This window comes from Patagioenas fasciata, chromosome 3 (assembly GCF_037038585.1).
Source record: "Patagioenas fasciata isolate bPatFas1 chromosome 3, bPatFas1.hap1, whole genome shotgun sequence".
In the NCBI taxonomy this organism is placed as follows: domain Eukaryota; kingdom Metazoa; phylum Chordata; class Aves; order Columbiformes; family Columbidae; genus Patagioenas; species Patagioenas fasciata.
In genome coordinates this window covers 20,263,187-20,277,679 of record NC_092522.1, presented here as the reverse complement: position 1 = coordinate 20,277,679, position 14,493 = coordinate 20,263,187, and the positions used below count along the sequence as shown (strand labels likewise).

At 41.5% G+C, this 14,493-nt stretch overlaps 1 protein-coding gene across 1 annotated transcript in view; it reads right to left on the bottom strand.

Moving 5' to 3' along the window:
* The window catches only part of LOC136100169 (ALK tyrosine kinase receptor-like), a 106,905-nt gene that overhangs the window by 25,164 nt on the left and 67,248 nt on the right, over window positions 1–14,493 (bottom strand). The window contains exons 8-11 of the mRNA XM_071805915.1: window positions 8,400–8,562; window positions 3,691–3,841; window positions 1,101–1,232; window positions 8–152 (exon numbers count right to left, since the gene is read on the bottom strand). Of these exons, the coding sequence (XP_071662016.1) occupies window positions 8–152; window positions 1,101–1,232; window positions 3,691–3,841; window positions 8,400–8,562 (591 nt within the window). The remainder of the gene's footprint in view (window positions 1–7; window positions 153–1,100; window positions 1,233–3,690; window positions 3,842–8,399; window positions 8,563–14,493) is intronic.

The window sequence follows — 14,493 nt, the reverse complement described above, 5'->3', positions numbered from 1 at the left end:
TCCTTACCTGCAGCTCCTGAATTTCCATTCAACCCTGGAATGGAGGAATCATTTTCCAGCCTTTCTGGATGAAATGTATCTGTTTTGGCCCTGTAGGCCCTGCCACCACCTCCTGCTGCAATTATCAAGGGGACAGGTTCTCCATTCTCTATCTTAACAAATTCAGAAATAAAGGCAGCGTTCAAACTGAGTCAGACACACAAATGGAAGTTCAACCACATGCTAGCTACTGTAATGTTATACTAATCAGGCATCTAGGGCTGCTCAGCACTACAAATTACCATTGCATTATTTATGCAACCACATCCAAAAGATTAATGAATGGCGCTAGTTCAACCACGTTCTGCAACAGAGAACAGTGGCATCAGCAGCTCCGTGAATTGTACCTGCAGTGCTGATGGCTCTTAGAAAGATTGTAATGTTACCATGTGATGACTTCCATCAAATGAAACAGCTGAGGAATGCTGCTCTATGTAATGCAATATAGTGTCTCCACTGGTAAAGGACTGCTACACTGGAAACTGTCCGAGCATGCAGGGTTATGTAGAATTACATAGAAGTTGGGTGATCCAAACATATTGTTAATGACTGAAACCAGTGTTGGAATTAGTACTGTCTCAGCTAGTACATGACAGAAAAGATCAGTGGTGCCTAGCTATAGGGTTGCCAACAGAAAACATACAGGCTATCCTCAACTTTTCTTGTCATTACACCATACAGATCAAATGTGTAGCTGAAGTCTAATGTTCTGCAATGACAGATTTGAATGAAGTCCTGTGGAATTTGCCTTTTACTGTAGAATTACGCTTCAGCATCTCAGCTTGCATTGAAAAAAATCCAATTCAAGCTGTTTTCTTTGCCAAGGAAACTCCAAGCCACAGAAGCAAGTGTGGCCATACTGTGTAGCTGTCCTAAGAACCATAAAGGGCCAACCCAGCTCACTACTGCTATCAACTGGAAATTAACCATACCCAGAGCTCACTTTATGGACCCTTCCCCAGAGATGTATAAAGGGTTCTCAGGTATTTCAGGCTGTGATACTAGAGGCAAGTGGCAGGATGTGTTCATGCTGAAGGTGCACAGGGACTATGTTTCCATACCTTAAATATGTAGGTTGCACCTCCCCCACCTCCACCTCCTCCTGCCCATTCTTTGACACTTCTGTTCACACGTATCTCTTCTTCAATCACATTGTTCTCTCCGATGCAGACTTTCTGTATAACATCGTTAGTCTGCAAACAGAAGACTGGGTCTGAATTCTGGGAATAAATTGCCGTGTCCTTGTACACCCACAAGCCTCATGGACCCTTCACCCTCCCAAACCAATAAATTGTCCTCCAGTGAAACTCCATAAGCAGAAGCAAGTGAATGCTCTTCTAGAAGAATCTTTCTTTTTGCTTCAACCTTCATCAGAATAATCTGTTGCCATTTTAATTGAATTATTTCGAAGTAAGCTCAGTGCTGGTATCTATTACCATGCAAAACAGCTCCATAAGCTTTTAACATAGAAGATGTAGCAGAATTCACTGCAAATACTTCCCAGCATTAACTATCTGTATTTCACAACTGGAGGAGGGAGTAACTCGGTGATGATGTGACCTGCCCCATGTCAAGCAACAGACAAATGGTAGCAACATAGAGAGAATCCAAGTTTCTTGGGGGGTCTTCCAGCACCCCATGGGTTGGGGCCAGGCAGACAGTGTGCATCTATCCAGAATGAAGGTGTATTGGTGGCTCGTGCAGATGTACCAGAGCTAGCTTTAACCTAGGTTGTCACAGCATGGTCTGTAGCAACAAGCTTGGCACAGACTGGCCACCCACTGTTTATTTAGGTTTCCAAGCAAGTTTTGATGCTGATCCGATGCTTACATTGTAGCAGCAGTTTTACTGTAATTACCAGTGCTAGCTAGTTCAAAACCTACCAAGACACCTGCAATCCCACCTTTGACTGCAATGTTGACCTAATGTTATGGGAAATACCTCACTAAAAAGCCTCCATATTTCCTACTTAGCATTTTTTTCCCCTTCACCAATTAGCACCAAATGTAATGAACCTTTTGTATTAGGCAAATCACTGAATTCACTAACTGATTTCAAGCAAAACATTCAACCATCGTTTATAAGTACTTCTGGACTATGATCTAAGAGAGGTAACTGTTGCTTTGATTGTGCATGACAAGAAGGACTCTTGTGTTTGTAAGCTTCAAGCTTTGCTTCTAGCTTGTTTTACTTTGTATGTTTCACCTCAGAAATAATCTCTTTTTATGTACACTGAACTCACAAAGTCAACAACACTTTCAGGGAAAAATTCACAAACAGTTGTTATAGTAGGATTGACCTTCTGCTTCTTTCTACTTCCTTCTTCTGTGTTTTCTTTTGGAGAAGGAGCCTGATAAAAGCATCCTCAAGTTACAAATTATTCTGTTGGCCATAAAACGTGTCCTAGGTTGTGCCAGAGAATGAATGGCATCCATTTTGTGTGTGTGGACTTGCCTATGGAACTAAACAATCCTCCTTTCCTTAGTCTTCCCTCTCCTTAATTGATTTGGAGTTGGGTGGGTATGATTAATAAAATGACAAAGTCAATGACCCAAAGGAACCACTAGATTACAATTGAATTTAAAAAAAAAAAATCCTTCATGGCAGAGACATAACTGATTACAATCCAATCTAGTAAAAGTCCCTTCTACAAGTCTATGCAATCTCTTTGCCTCAATGAAAGAATTACATTAGCACTCAATAAATTCTCACTAAGATTACAGGGGCCTGCAATTTAATGAGTCCATATATTACACTCAGCTGGAATGTCCTAGTTATAGACGTTAGATGGAAGTTTGAGTTAGGGCATTTCTCATTTCAAAGAGGCTTCATATTAATGGTTTGTTTGTAGATATGTATAATTCCAGTTTTAACATTATTTACTTCAGCACCCAACCTTGAGAACCCCTCTTTCTTGTCTACATCATTCAACCTTTCTCTGCTGTAAAAGACTGCTAAGCTTTCATCTCTTGGATGCCAGCCACTAACAGGTGAGAAATGCACAGCATTTACATGTCCAGCTCAAACCTGTAGGTGAAATTTCATCAGGTAATGCTTAGTTTCCTCCATAAGAATCTCCTATTCCCTCATCCTCCAAAGAATACTAAATGATTAATAGATTATTGTGCCTGCAAATGGTGAAAGTTGCACTTTCTGTCAAGGCATTTGCAGCAATGATTGGTTCGTAACAGAAAAATCAGGACTGATTTAGCAGCGATTAATTTGTCTCTCCCATTCCCATACAGATAATAACCAAACAGGCCGTGTGAGGTGGGTGTCTCCGGAGGCAGGGCTGGGCTCAACAGCGGAGCAAAGACAAAGCCCTGTGAAATCAACCTTGAAGACTGATCTCCAGAGGAAAGGAAGGCAGGGTTGTCTTTTTCCTCCCAAACCCCAGAAAGATGCTCTGAGATACGCAGATCAATCAGGAAACTGTAGTCTATTATCAGTGGGGCCTGACTGTTGAAGAAGTGAGCACAGTGACATGGCATTTTGCCTTTTCTCACTCACACCCTCCCCATAGAACTGTAGCTAACCCTTGAACCACATAACCCAAAACTCCTCAAGGACAACAGTTTTCTCTGCAAACAAACAAAACTCCACAGATTTGTAAGAAGGAATTAAGGCAAAACAGAAAGAGCAATGACTTACACTAGGACAAGCATCTTCTCCTTGCTGTCCTACCAAGATATACAAAGTATCATCCTTCTGAAGGTCAAAAATTCCCAGCACAGACACGCCATGGGACCGCACCATGGTGTTCTTCCCACCTTTCCCACCAGCAGCTCCATAGCCTGAGATGCTGCAGGAAAAAAGGAAAAAAAAAAAAAAAAAAAGAGTCCAGCATCTGAGTTGTCCCAGACAGGTAGAAAGTAGCACAAACTGGAAACTGCATGTTTTGCACATCATCACGGGGCTGTGCCCTGAAGACCTGACGCTCTAAATCAGGGGTGTCAAATTAATTTCATTTTCATTTTAGGACTGTATAAATGCAGGAGTAGTTACGTTTATACAGTCCTAAAATTAAATTTGGCCCTTTGAAGGCAACTGTGAGGCTGATGTGGCCCCAGTGAAAACGAATTTGACACCCCTGCTATAAATAATTCTAAACCCAAACTTGAAGACTGAGGTTGTCTGATCTATATGGACCTATGAACTTGGGTAGCTACAAAACAGCTTCTTTCACATTGATTCATAGGCAAACACTTGCTGAGGATAGAGTGAGCAAGCCCCTGTAGATTCAAACTTTAATATACGAAACACATCTTGTTTCCCAGAAGGCATACCCTTGAGAGGTTTGCAGCAAGGAAGAGAAAAAACAGAACCAAGAGAACCGATAAGTACAGCACATATGGCTAAAGAGAACAATAAGCACGAGATTGACGGGGAGATTTGAGAAAGGAGACAACACAACTGATCCTGGTAGCATGGACCAGATGGGAAACAGCCCTCCTATTCCCAGGATCAGAGGGAGTTAGAAGAGTAGATGGGCACACCACCACCTGCAGTGAAAAACGAAGGCAAAAAGCCCCTGGCTGAACTCAGAGCCTCCAGGAACATGTCCCTGTCTCCAGCCAGGAGCAGCCAGGTTGCACACACAGGCTGCTGCAGTCCCAGTTCAGGCTCTGGAGCTTTTATTTCAGGCAGTCATGACTGAGAGGTCCTTACTGTTGTTGATGTACTCAAAGATTTGACTGTACTACTGTATGTCTCAGCTCTTCCCTCTCACTTTCTAAGTATGTAAACAATTTACATACTTGAAGCAATTCTTTTATCAAAGAATTTCAAAGTGCTTTATAAAAATCATTATAAAACACGCATCTCTGCTGCAACAAAAGAAAGAGATACTCAACTTTCTGAGCAAGTGATACAGCAAGCCCTGCTTAGAACTGAAATAAGAAGGTGGTTCTCCACTGACATTAGTAACTTTGCAGCTATTTCCATGAAAGCGAAGTTCAAGCTGGAGCACGCGAACGGTGACTGCAGGGCTGAGAGCATAAAACTTACTCTTGGCTTCCTATTCATTACAGTACAGCTGCTCTGCTTTAACTCCTCCTTCCCTCCAGCACCTGGTTGGTCTTTGCCCAGCACAGTCCTGCATGCAAACAGGTCACAAGCAGAATGCACCAGCAGTGCTCATTGTGTGTGAGCACCCTGAACAGGCTGGGCAGGCAGCTCGCTTTCAGCCCCCCAACTTGTCTGAACCATTAGCATGAGGAACTCACCTCGTGGTCCTGCTCTGAGGCAGCCAGCATCGAGCAGTTCTGATGTCGAAGCAACTACGGAGCATCAAGTGACTCATAAAGCACATTAGATCCTCACAATGTGACATGATTATGTTCATGCCACTGTCGATATCCAAAACAATCATTCCTCAGTAATGCTGCACTGGAGCCAGCAGAGAAAGTGATGGACATAGTACTGGGCTGTACCGAACAGATGCTGCATGTATCTGAAGACTGAGTTGATTTGGCAATGGCTAATGAGGTGCACTATCAGGCACGGCAACCTGGCAGGGCTAATCGGCTGCAGTTAGGGGCCATATTTTTCTGTGCATAAACAGATTCACATACAAGCAGTGATGTCAGTAAGTTCAGAAGAACCCATTTTGGCCTCATTCAAAGGCTGCAGACAAATAAAACCCAGTGGACTGAGATGACAGTCACTCCCTATTCAAAACGTGTGTCACTATTTTAACAGATGGGTTATCTCGACTTCAAGTGTTAGCAGGATCCCTTTCCTTAGGCACAATTTTCTTTCACAAGAGGAATCCATTTAACCATATTGGCCTTGAAGAAAGATTCAGACCACCCTGAGCAGATATATCCAGAACACAGAATACCTTCCACTGTCTTCCTCCTTTTCTTTTACTACTTGTAGGAGCTGAAAAAGAAAACTGCAATTCAGGAAGGATCAGGATCACTGTGCACTGGAAAAAACAACCCCACCTCTAGATAGACAGTCAGGGCAAATGCTTGAGCTAGTTTTGACAATATGAGAAAATGTAGTGCCTAGGCTGGCCAACCTAGAAAGACACATTTTTGCATTCCACTGTGCCATACTCTTGTGCCACCTTACAAGAAGGGACCAGACAAAAGAGGGCAGTGGAAGTGATAACAAATGGGGCACTCAGCAAATGAACCAAAGATTCTTGTTTTTATAAAGAATTAGGATAATGGATGGTAACGTGTAATTTATTACAGTTCACTTCTCTCATACTTGATCATAAGCCTAGATATGGGATGACGAGACCTCCTGAATGCTTAGAAGGAAATCTGAAAAAAAAATAGTATTTTATGTTGCCTATCTTTATTGTTATACATTGTGTAGTACTTATGGAAGGAAACCAGATGATTTTGTCTGTATCAATCACTGGAGCTCATAGGACTCCAGTCTTCAAATGAGGTCACCTACAGTATGTGTCAGATTATCCAGAGCTCCAGAGATGGTGGGGTTTTCTGGGTGGGGTTAGCTTGTGTGAGCAGAAAGTTGTGCAAAGTTGAGCTTTCCGTCTTTGCATTTTAACAATGCATATTCTGCCTCGTGTTCACACAATCTATATCCCTCTTATGCAATTATCAGGAATGTAACTCACTGCTCTACATTGTGCAGTGTGAAACGTGCTATTACAGCATAATAACAGCTTTCTTCAGAGCCCAGCAGCCAGCTGGAGGGTTTTATCTCTGGGTCTGGTATCCTGGAGATGGCTCTCAGGCTGACAGGACCCACAGTGCAGCAGGCCTGCAGGGGAGAGCTAGACACAGGCTGTGGGTCCAGACTCTGGGAAGTCCAGAACTGATATCGCAACTCGACATTTTCCTAGGGCTATGCTGCACTGGGGGACTCCGCTGCCCCTTCGGCAGCCCAGAGTCAGGAAGACGTCAAATTAATTTAAGCCCACAACTGCCTCCTCCTTTCCCCAGGCTGTGAATTCTCTACTACAGCCTTAAGAGGTATAGAAGAGAATGTCATCCACATATATAGGTTACCTATCTATTAGATATACAGAACCTAAAGCCTTTTAGGTCATTTATAGGACTTAAATAGACAGGTCTTCCCTGCGGGACCTGCGGTTTTTACTGCGGAGCAAAAATGAGCCCACAGTTAACACTGGAATTCTGGCTCTTCTTGGGCTGGGCTGTGATATTAAAGAAATGACAAGGTTGTAAGTTTATTGCCTCTTCTCTTTTGGGCTATACTTTATAACCATATTTACTGAATGCTGGTTCTGAAAAATTCTATTAACCTCAGGCAACTCATTTTTGATAGCTGAGTAAAACATCATTAATGCTTTTTTCATTACCATCAATCCTCGTGGTAATAGGCACTTAGGCAGAACTTGTGCCCAGCCTAGCCTACCCAGTTTCTCAAAACTGCTTTGCAGTAGACTTCAGTTAGAGACTGACATCTATCCCTCAATATTAATACTCTTTTTCAATAAGAAGAAAAAAAGGAAGGTGGTAGTAAGCTTTAACTGAAATTTGTTCAAAGCTTTCAGTAGAATGTTCTGCTTTGAAATCTACAATGCCATCATTGATTTCAACAAGGAATGGTGACTAAAAAAACACCACTAGACAGTCATTGATTCAGACAGTTCTGCTTACAAACTGATGCATGTAATGGCTTGATGTTACCACTAAGAGAGACTGAACTAAACTTTGATTGTACTTTTTTTCCCCAGAAAGAGCAAAAAGAGAAAAATGATTGGTAAAAACCTGATTAAGGGGCATTGAACCGTATCTGATCATCTCCCATTGAAAATAACTCCACAGAGGGATTCAAGCATTAGAGCCCTCAGTATCACAGAGCCGAACATTAAGATGGCTGGTTTCCAAAATCAATTCTACAGTGGTGTGCCAGGCTTACAGGCTCAACTTAATATGCCTAGATTCAAAAAAGTCAAGATGCTGAGCAGAGCTTGATGCAAGCTGTCCCATAAGAAATGTTGACATACAATTGTGCCTCCTATGCCAGGTGGACAGTGGGAAAAACTTATTCTAAGACCAGAGTTCGACGGACAGCATACGGGATATGTCTGCCCCTTGGCCTAAGGAGGTCAAAACACTCAATTTTCAGTTACTTATAGAAGTCTCCCAACCTGCAACCATTCAGGTTAAAGATTTGTCTGCCTCAGGTGGCTGTTTCTCTTTTTTCTCTCTTTCAACAAAATTTTGCATCTTTCAGACAACAAATCTGAGACTGGGAGGATGGGCAATCACAGGATCAGGGAGAATTATAACCCCTGTAGGTCTGGTCCAACTTCTGAATATAATACTTTATACATGCTTAGCATGTATCTGCAGCTTGGATTAGTTTCAAATGCGAAGATATATCATGACAATCAGAGATGGTTCCCTTACCTGTATGTGTTAGTTGCTGGTACTCTCCAGATTTGAATGCCCTGGAGAATCCCTTCAGCTCCCACAACCACACTCAGGTTGGAGTTCCTGTAGGCATCGTTGCATTGGCTCTGTGTGGGGCCATAGGGTCCACTGGCACCACACGTTGTGAATAACCAGTGATCTGAAATGAGGATATATACAAAGCATCGTCTGAACATCCAAAGATCGAGCAGCTGTTCAGTGCTTTATTCACTCTCTTGTTGCACCAAGAGAAGAACCCAGCTCCTTAGGTTTTAGGCAAAACAAATACCCACAGAATTCTTTTAAAAAACTCATAGCACTGTGTATCTCAGTATTTGACAGCTTTTCATATCCTGAAAGCTATCACAACTACGAACATAGCTTTACTGTTTCTAAGGTTCATAAAGGCAAAGTTCACAGAGTAAAACGCAACACAGACCAACCAGTTTCAGGCTGTGGTCTCTGGGTTGTTAAAATGCACGCTGGTAACCTCAAGACCAGTGCATTTTAGCCCTTCCAGCTTCTACAGGCATTTGATTATTGAATTTATTTAAAATGGGAAAGTAGCTGTTAATTACATAAAACCCTGTAAATACAACATCACCTCGGTGATTAAAACATAACAATAAACTAATTGTATTTTGAATAATTATTTGCTCACAAGAGATTCAAGTTAAACTTCAGAGGCAAACCACCTAACTGAGGCCTACAAAACAAGCATTCAGCTCTGCATGTTCTAGGCCAGATCTACAGGTGTAAATAAATGCATCCCTGTTACAGCCATTTCCATCAACCGGAAGTACCAGTTCTATACAAACAGATTTATAAAATAAGACTTTGCTAATTTGTGCCTCAAAAATCTAATTTTAAAAATTCGAATAGATTATGTTGAAAATGCCATTCTTGTCCTTAAAGATTCATTATTAGGGCCATCGCAGTTGCAAGACCACAATGCTCTTGTAACACCCATCCTAACATATTTGCTAGTATATCCAGAAATATTTCATGTGTAATCAAAACTAAGATCTATAGGGCAAATAAGTAGACTAAGCATTTTTTATGTACACTACATGATTCATCATTCATATTTATTATATTAATGAGTTAATATACACAATCCAATAAACTCTGTTACTTAATTCTATTGTCATTGAAGACAAAAGACTTGAAATACAGCTAAAGAACATTATTTCTACGAATGATGTTGGGTCAGCCAGCTCTCCTTATGGGTTTTTCAAAGGGTAGCATTTTCCCCCCAGCTTCCACTTTTTTAGCAATGATAGGTCAGATAGATCAAAAGCTTGATCTCCTTCTTGGAATGTGGAGCTATTTTCTAAGCAGATCAGGTCTAGAAATGATAGTTTCCATGTGTCTGGACCGGAGAGGCCAACAGTTCCATCATTACTGTCACTGGACGGGTTCACCCACCAAATATACAGGGAAACACATTAGTTTAGCCAGGCACAAGGTCTGAGTTATCTTTTCACAGACTAGTTCTGAAGTTGAGCTAAATTCCTTCTCATAAAAAAGTGCAATGCATGAAATGGATCAAATAATTTGGCAGGACTTTAAGAAGAAAGTGGCTGGCATTTTTGAAAAAAAAGTTTTGCAATATAGTCTTGGCTATTCCAAGAAGCAATGTAAAATTAGTACTTTAGGAAAGCTTTCCAATGTTGAGAGAACAATCTCTTCCTTCTTATTGCAAAATCTATGCCACCCCTCCTTAAAACTTCCCTGCAAGAGTCCCCTAGAGGCTTTGCTACTGTTACTTGTTTTATATGGATACTCACATACTTATTTTACTTATTTCTCCATCCTTCTGCAATAGGTGGCAGTATGAAGTCTTAAAATTAGTAGGTAACAAATAGAAGAATTGAAGAACTACCCCCCTCCTCTGTCTCCAATGCACTCCCCCCAAAGCCCCAAGAAAAACAGGTAAGAGGGGGAAAAGCACCTGAGAACGCAAGGTCTTAAAGTTCCTAAGCAAAATGCTTCACTACCTCTGATATTGTGTTTTGCACCAGAAGTTACCTATGTTTATTTTTCAAAAAAATCCCCAAACTCAAGCAAAATCTAACACAAAATAGAAGATGAGAAACTCATTCTGTCAGCTATCAGAGTGATTTAACATTGCAGTATCCCAGTGGGCTAAGCCACCTGCACTGAAACATATGTTTAGTAAAGCAGGCAGGTAAGTGTCTTCGTTTGGAACAATAAGAAACCATTTGGATGTCTCTGGTGAAACATCAAATATGTTCCCAAAGGCAGAAGCAGGTGACCTTCAAGGGGACAATAAGCTCAAAACACAAGAGAATCAAAATGGAAAACTGGAAGTGATAAAACCTAGCACAGACCACAGCATATGCATACTGCTGTGGTTAAGCCTTACATTTATTTTTTACTCCCTTTAAATAGATCTCATTGCTTATGTATCTGCTTACTGGCCCTGGCGAAAGTATCTCTAGATATCACACATGTAACACACAGCACAGCTGGACCTGAAACCGGCAGCTCTTGACTCCCACTGGGTTCCAGGGATAGGGCATCAATGAACTACGTTGTATTCCAAAATGCCTTTTAATAGCCCTTGGTTTCCTTAAAAGCTCAATGCCCTGGTGGAACAGAAGAAAAATGCCCTCCTGCTGCAAACATTATGCCTCCAGACTTTGAACTGAAGCATCCAGAACAACTTTTGTATTTTCTGCCTCTTGGACAGAACAGAGGGGGCTCACTTTCAGTGCAGAGGCAGTACCAGGGTAAGAGCAAATAGAGCAAATAGAGCTGAGATGCACTTTCAGATAAGTGAAAGTGCATCTCAGCTCTTAGAATCTGGCTTCTAAAACAGAGTATGGAAGGTCTGGGGAATGAAAAACCACAGATACATTATGCCAGGGAGTGTGATGTAAGGAACCTGGAGATGAGTGAGCACAGGAGGTACTACCTCAGATTTCAAAAGCAGTCCTGTTGTAATCGATAAGGTGATATTGCAGAAGATGATACGTAAAGCCTCTCAGATTCTGCAGTTGCTGTAGTCAGTGCCAGCAGACACATTTACTTGCTCTGTTTGGGTAGATGTCAGGCAGGAACGGGAGAAGTAGCAGAGCTGGGTAGTGACCTTTGCCCTAATCATTGCAGGAGGACGTCTGACCCAAGCGAAGTCTATGGGGAGACTGCACCTGATTTGAACCAGCAAGGATTTCGGTAAAACCCAAAGCCACGTGTTGTGTGGTCTCCTCACTTGTCACGGCTGCACTGACTTGCAAGCAGTCCTCCTCCTGTTGATATCCACTTTCATATGCAATACCGAAAGCCTGTCCAACATTTAACAGCTTTGTCACTGAATTAAATGGGACAGAATATGGCATGGGAAGAAGTCACCCCTCATTTCAACATAATTAGGACAGATGGGCCTTAGTTACAATTCTGGATACAGACTAAAACCCTCGCACTTCCCTCCATTTGGTCTCTGAAAAATTTCCCAAAGCCAACCCTCAATCTGCAGACCTAACAGCAGCCCAAGATCTTAAACCACTAGTAACAGAACAGAGTACTGCCCGTATTAGATAACACACCACTTCTTTTTTGAAGTAAGAAAACCCATTCGCTCCCTGTAAAGTATTGATTTTCTCCTGATCCTAGAAATGACTGCAACATTTCTCATGAGCTCAGACAGAGCATTTCTACAGGTTGTTGCATGCCACAGCAGTTTACAGTAATTCAATTTGAAGCATTATTTTGATCTCCAAAGACTAAAGCAGCAGTGCTGAATTGAAACTCCTTAAGCAGCTTGGTGAGAAGCATCGATTTTTTCCACTGGTACACAAGTGTGGGCTGTCGCATACTGCAGGGCACAGCTCTCGGTCCTTCCGCAGGCTGCGACAAGACAACGTCGCTGCCACCTCATGCTCACACAATGGGAAGAAAAGCAGGACTCTCCTGTCTAAATCCCTCCAAACAATGAGTAGATTTCAGAAATTTGCCCAACTTCACAAAAGTTACAGACGCCTGGTTTCCAGAAACAGCTGAGCATTCCCATTATGACAACTAACAGGTAGTTAAATGTAGGGTCCCTATAGATTCTGTCACTAGCAGTTGCAAGATACTAACTGGGTTTAAAAACTGGAAATTCCTGTTTAAGGTGGGGGAAAAAGAAAAGTAGTGAAGAGTACACTGAAATTCAGAATTCGGGTACTACACTTCAGTGAATAATTTATACATCACTCATTGGATGGAATCCTCACTTGCACAAGAAACATGGCAGAGGAAACATTTGGTATTCTGCCCATTCACCCACACACCTGCCCTCCTCAAGCTCACTGGCAATGTCCCCAACACACTGCTAAGGTCTCAGCAACAACATTATGCAAGAAATGCCATTTTGGCTCTATTAAAACAGATTTTTAAAAATTCCTTCTTCTCAACTTTTCTTTCCAAATTTACTGGCACATTTAAAGACACAGTCACTCATGCTTATTTTCTTTTGTACAGCTGAAATTCTAGTTTTCAAACAGCTTGACTAGATATGTAAAATGCACAACAACCAAGGCATTGGATTTCAGCCACAGCAAAAGAGACTGATGTCCTGCTCTTGGAAAACAAAAAGAACAAAACCCCACAAGACTTAAAAAGATTAATGCACGTGAAGTTCTGATACCACTTGCAGCTGCAGGCAGCATGGCTGCCGGCAATGCTGCAAATAACAACGAGCAACAATAAAAAGAAATGAGCGGAGCAAAGTCTAAAGCACATTTGTACTTCTAACAGGGAAAGTTATTTCACTGGTACGTATAGCATATGAACTCCATATCACAAAACAGACAGAGGCATTTTAGCTATACCTCCAGGGCCTAAATGTATTAAATGTAATTTGTTAAATTAAGCTGGTTTGAATTGAGGTTCAACTCATTTAGAACAAAAATTTTACTATGATTTGAGAAAATGACCAATGAAGCACCATGGTACTTGGCTTATTTTGGAATCTGGAGTAATGCACTAGTGAAATGCATAAGTGCTTTAAAAAATGTGTAGGCAGTTTATGGAATTTGCTGCCACAACTCATGTTCAGGCCAAGAGGTTATTCCTACTTCCAATAGAGTAAAAAAAAAAACATTAATAAGTGCTACAGGGTCTCATGCTTCAGGGATGTAAGAACCCCGGTGACTAAACTTCTGGGCGCAATTCTGTTAGCTGTCCCTCAGGAAGCTCATTTTAGTTCTTCCTCCAAGGCAGATGGAATCAAACTTGATGACATGAACAAGCTGAATAGTTGCTTCATTGATTTATAAAAACTTCACAAGCTCCCTTACAATACCTGGCCAGTATGAGAAATCAGAGGCTTACAGAAAATTGCCCATCTTAACCTTCACCAACATTCGGCTGCCATTAAGCATCATGGTGTGTGTGGAGGGATACACCTTTTACTTGATGCATAAGCAATCTCAGTTATACATTACCCATCAGTCCAGGGTTGGTCTGTGCTGGTAGGCTGCAGGCAAAATATACTACAAGCATATCTAAAAAACATGTTCAGTGATGTAAAGAAGGAAAAACCTCTCAATTTTTTCTTTGTGTTCAGTTGTTTAACAGTGTCCTGTGAGCAGTAATTTGAGATTATTACCTTTTCCAATATTAAGCTTGCCAGAGATTACTGGGGCAGGGCAGGGGTTTGAAAGATAATGGTAAATGGCAGAACTAGGTTGTGCTGACAATCACAGTCTTTGAACCTGTTCTTCGAGCAATAAAGATGACAGATCTTTCTGAAAACCCCATGCATAAGAATATGTGCAGCCTTGAAGTGGAAGATTTGCACAGAGTCAGCCCCTAGATACATTTTCTTCCGCCTAAAATAACTGGAAATGTACAAATGTGTCTATACTATGACATTAATGGGATATAAGATGACCAAAGAAATTAGTGAGTCTTGCCAGCAATACCAGAACGAGTTACACAGGTACGGTTAGACTAAGAAGACCCTGTTTTTTCAACTATTTATGGAGTTACTATTTCTACCTCTGTCTTTCCATTTTCAGAATGAGGGCAGCAATGGAAGACTTGGACATGTTTTTGAGTCCAACAAGAAGAGCATCTGCAG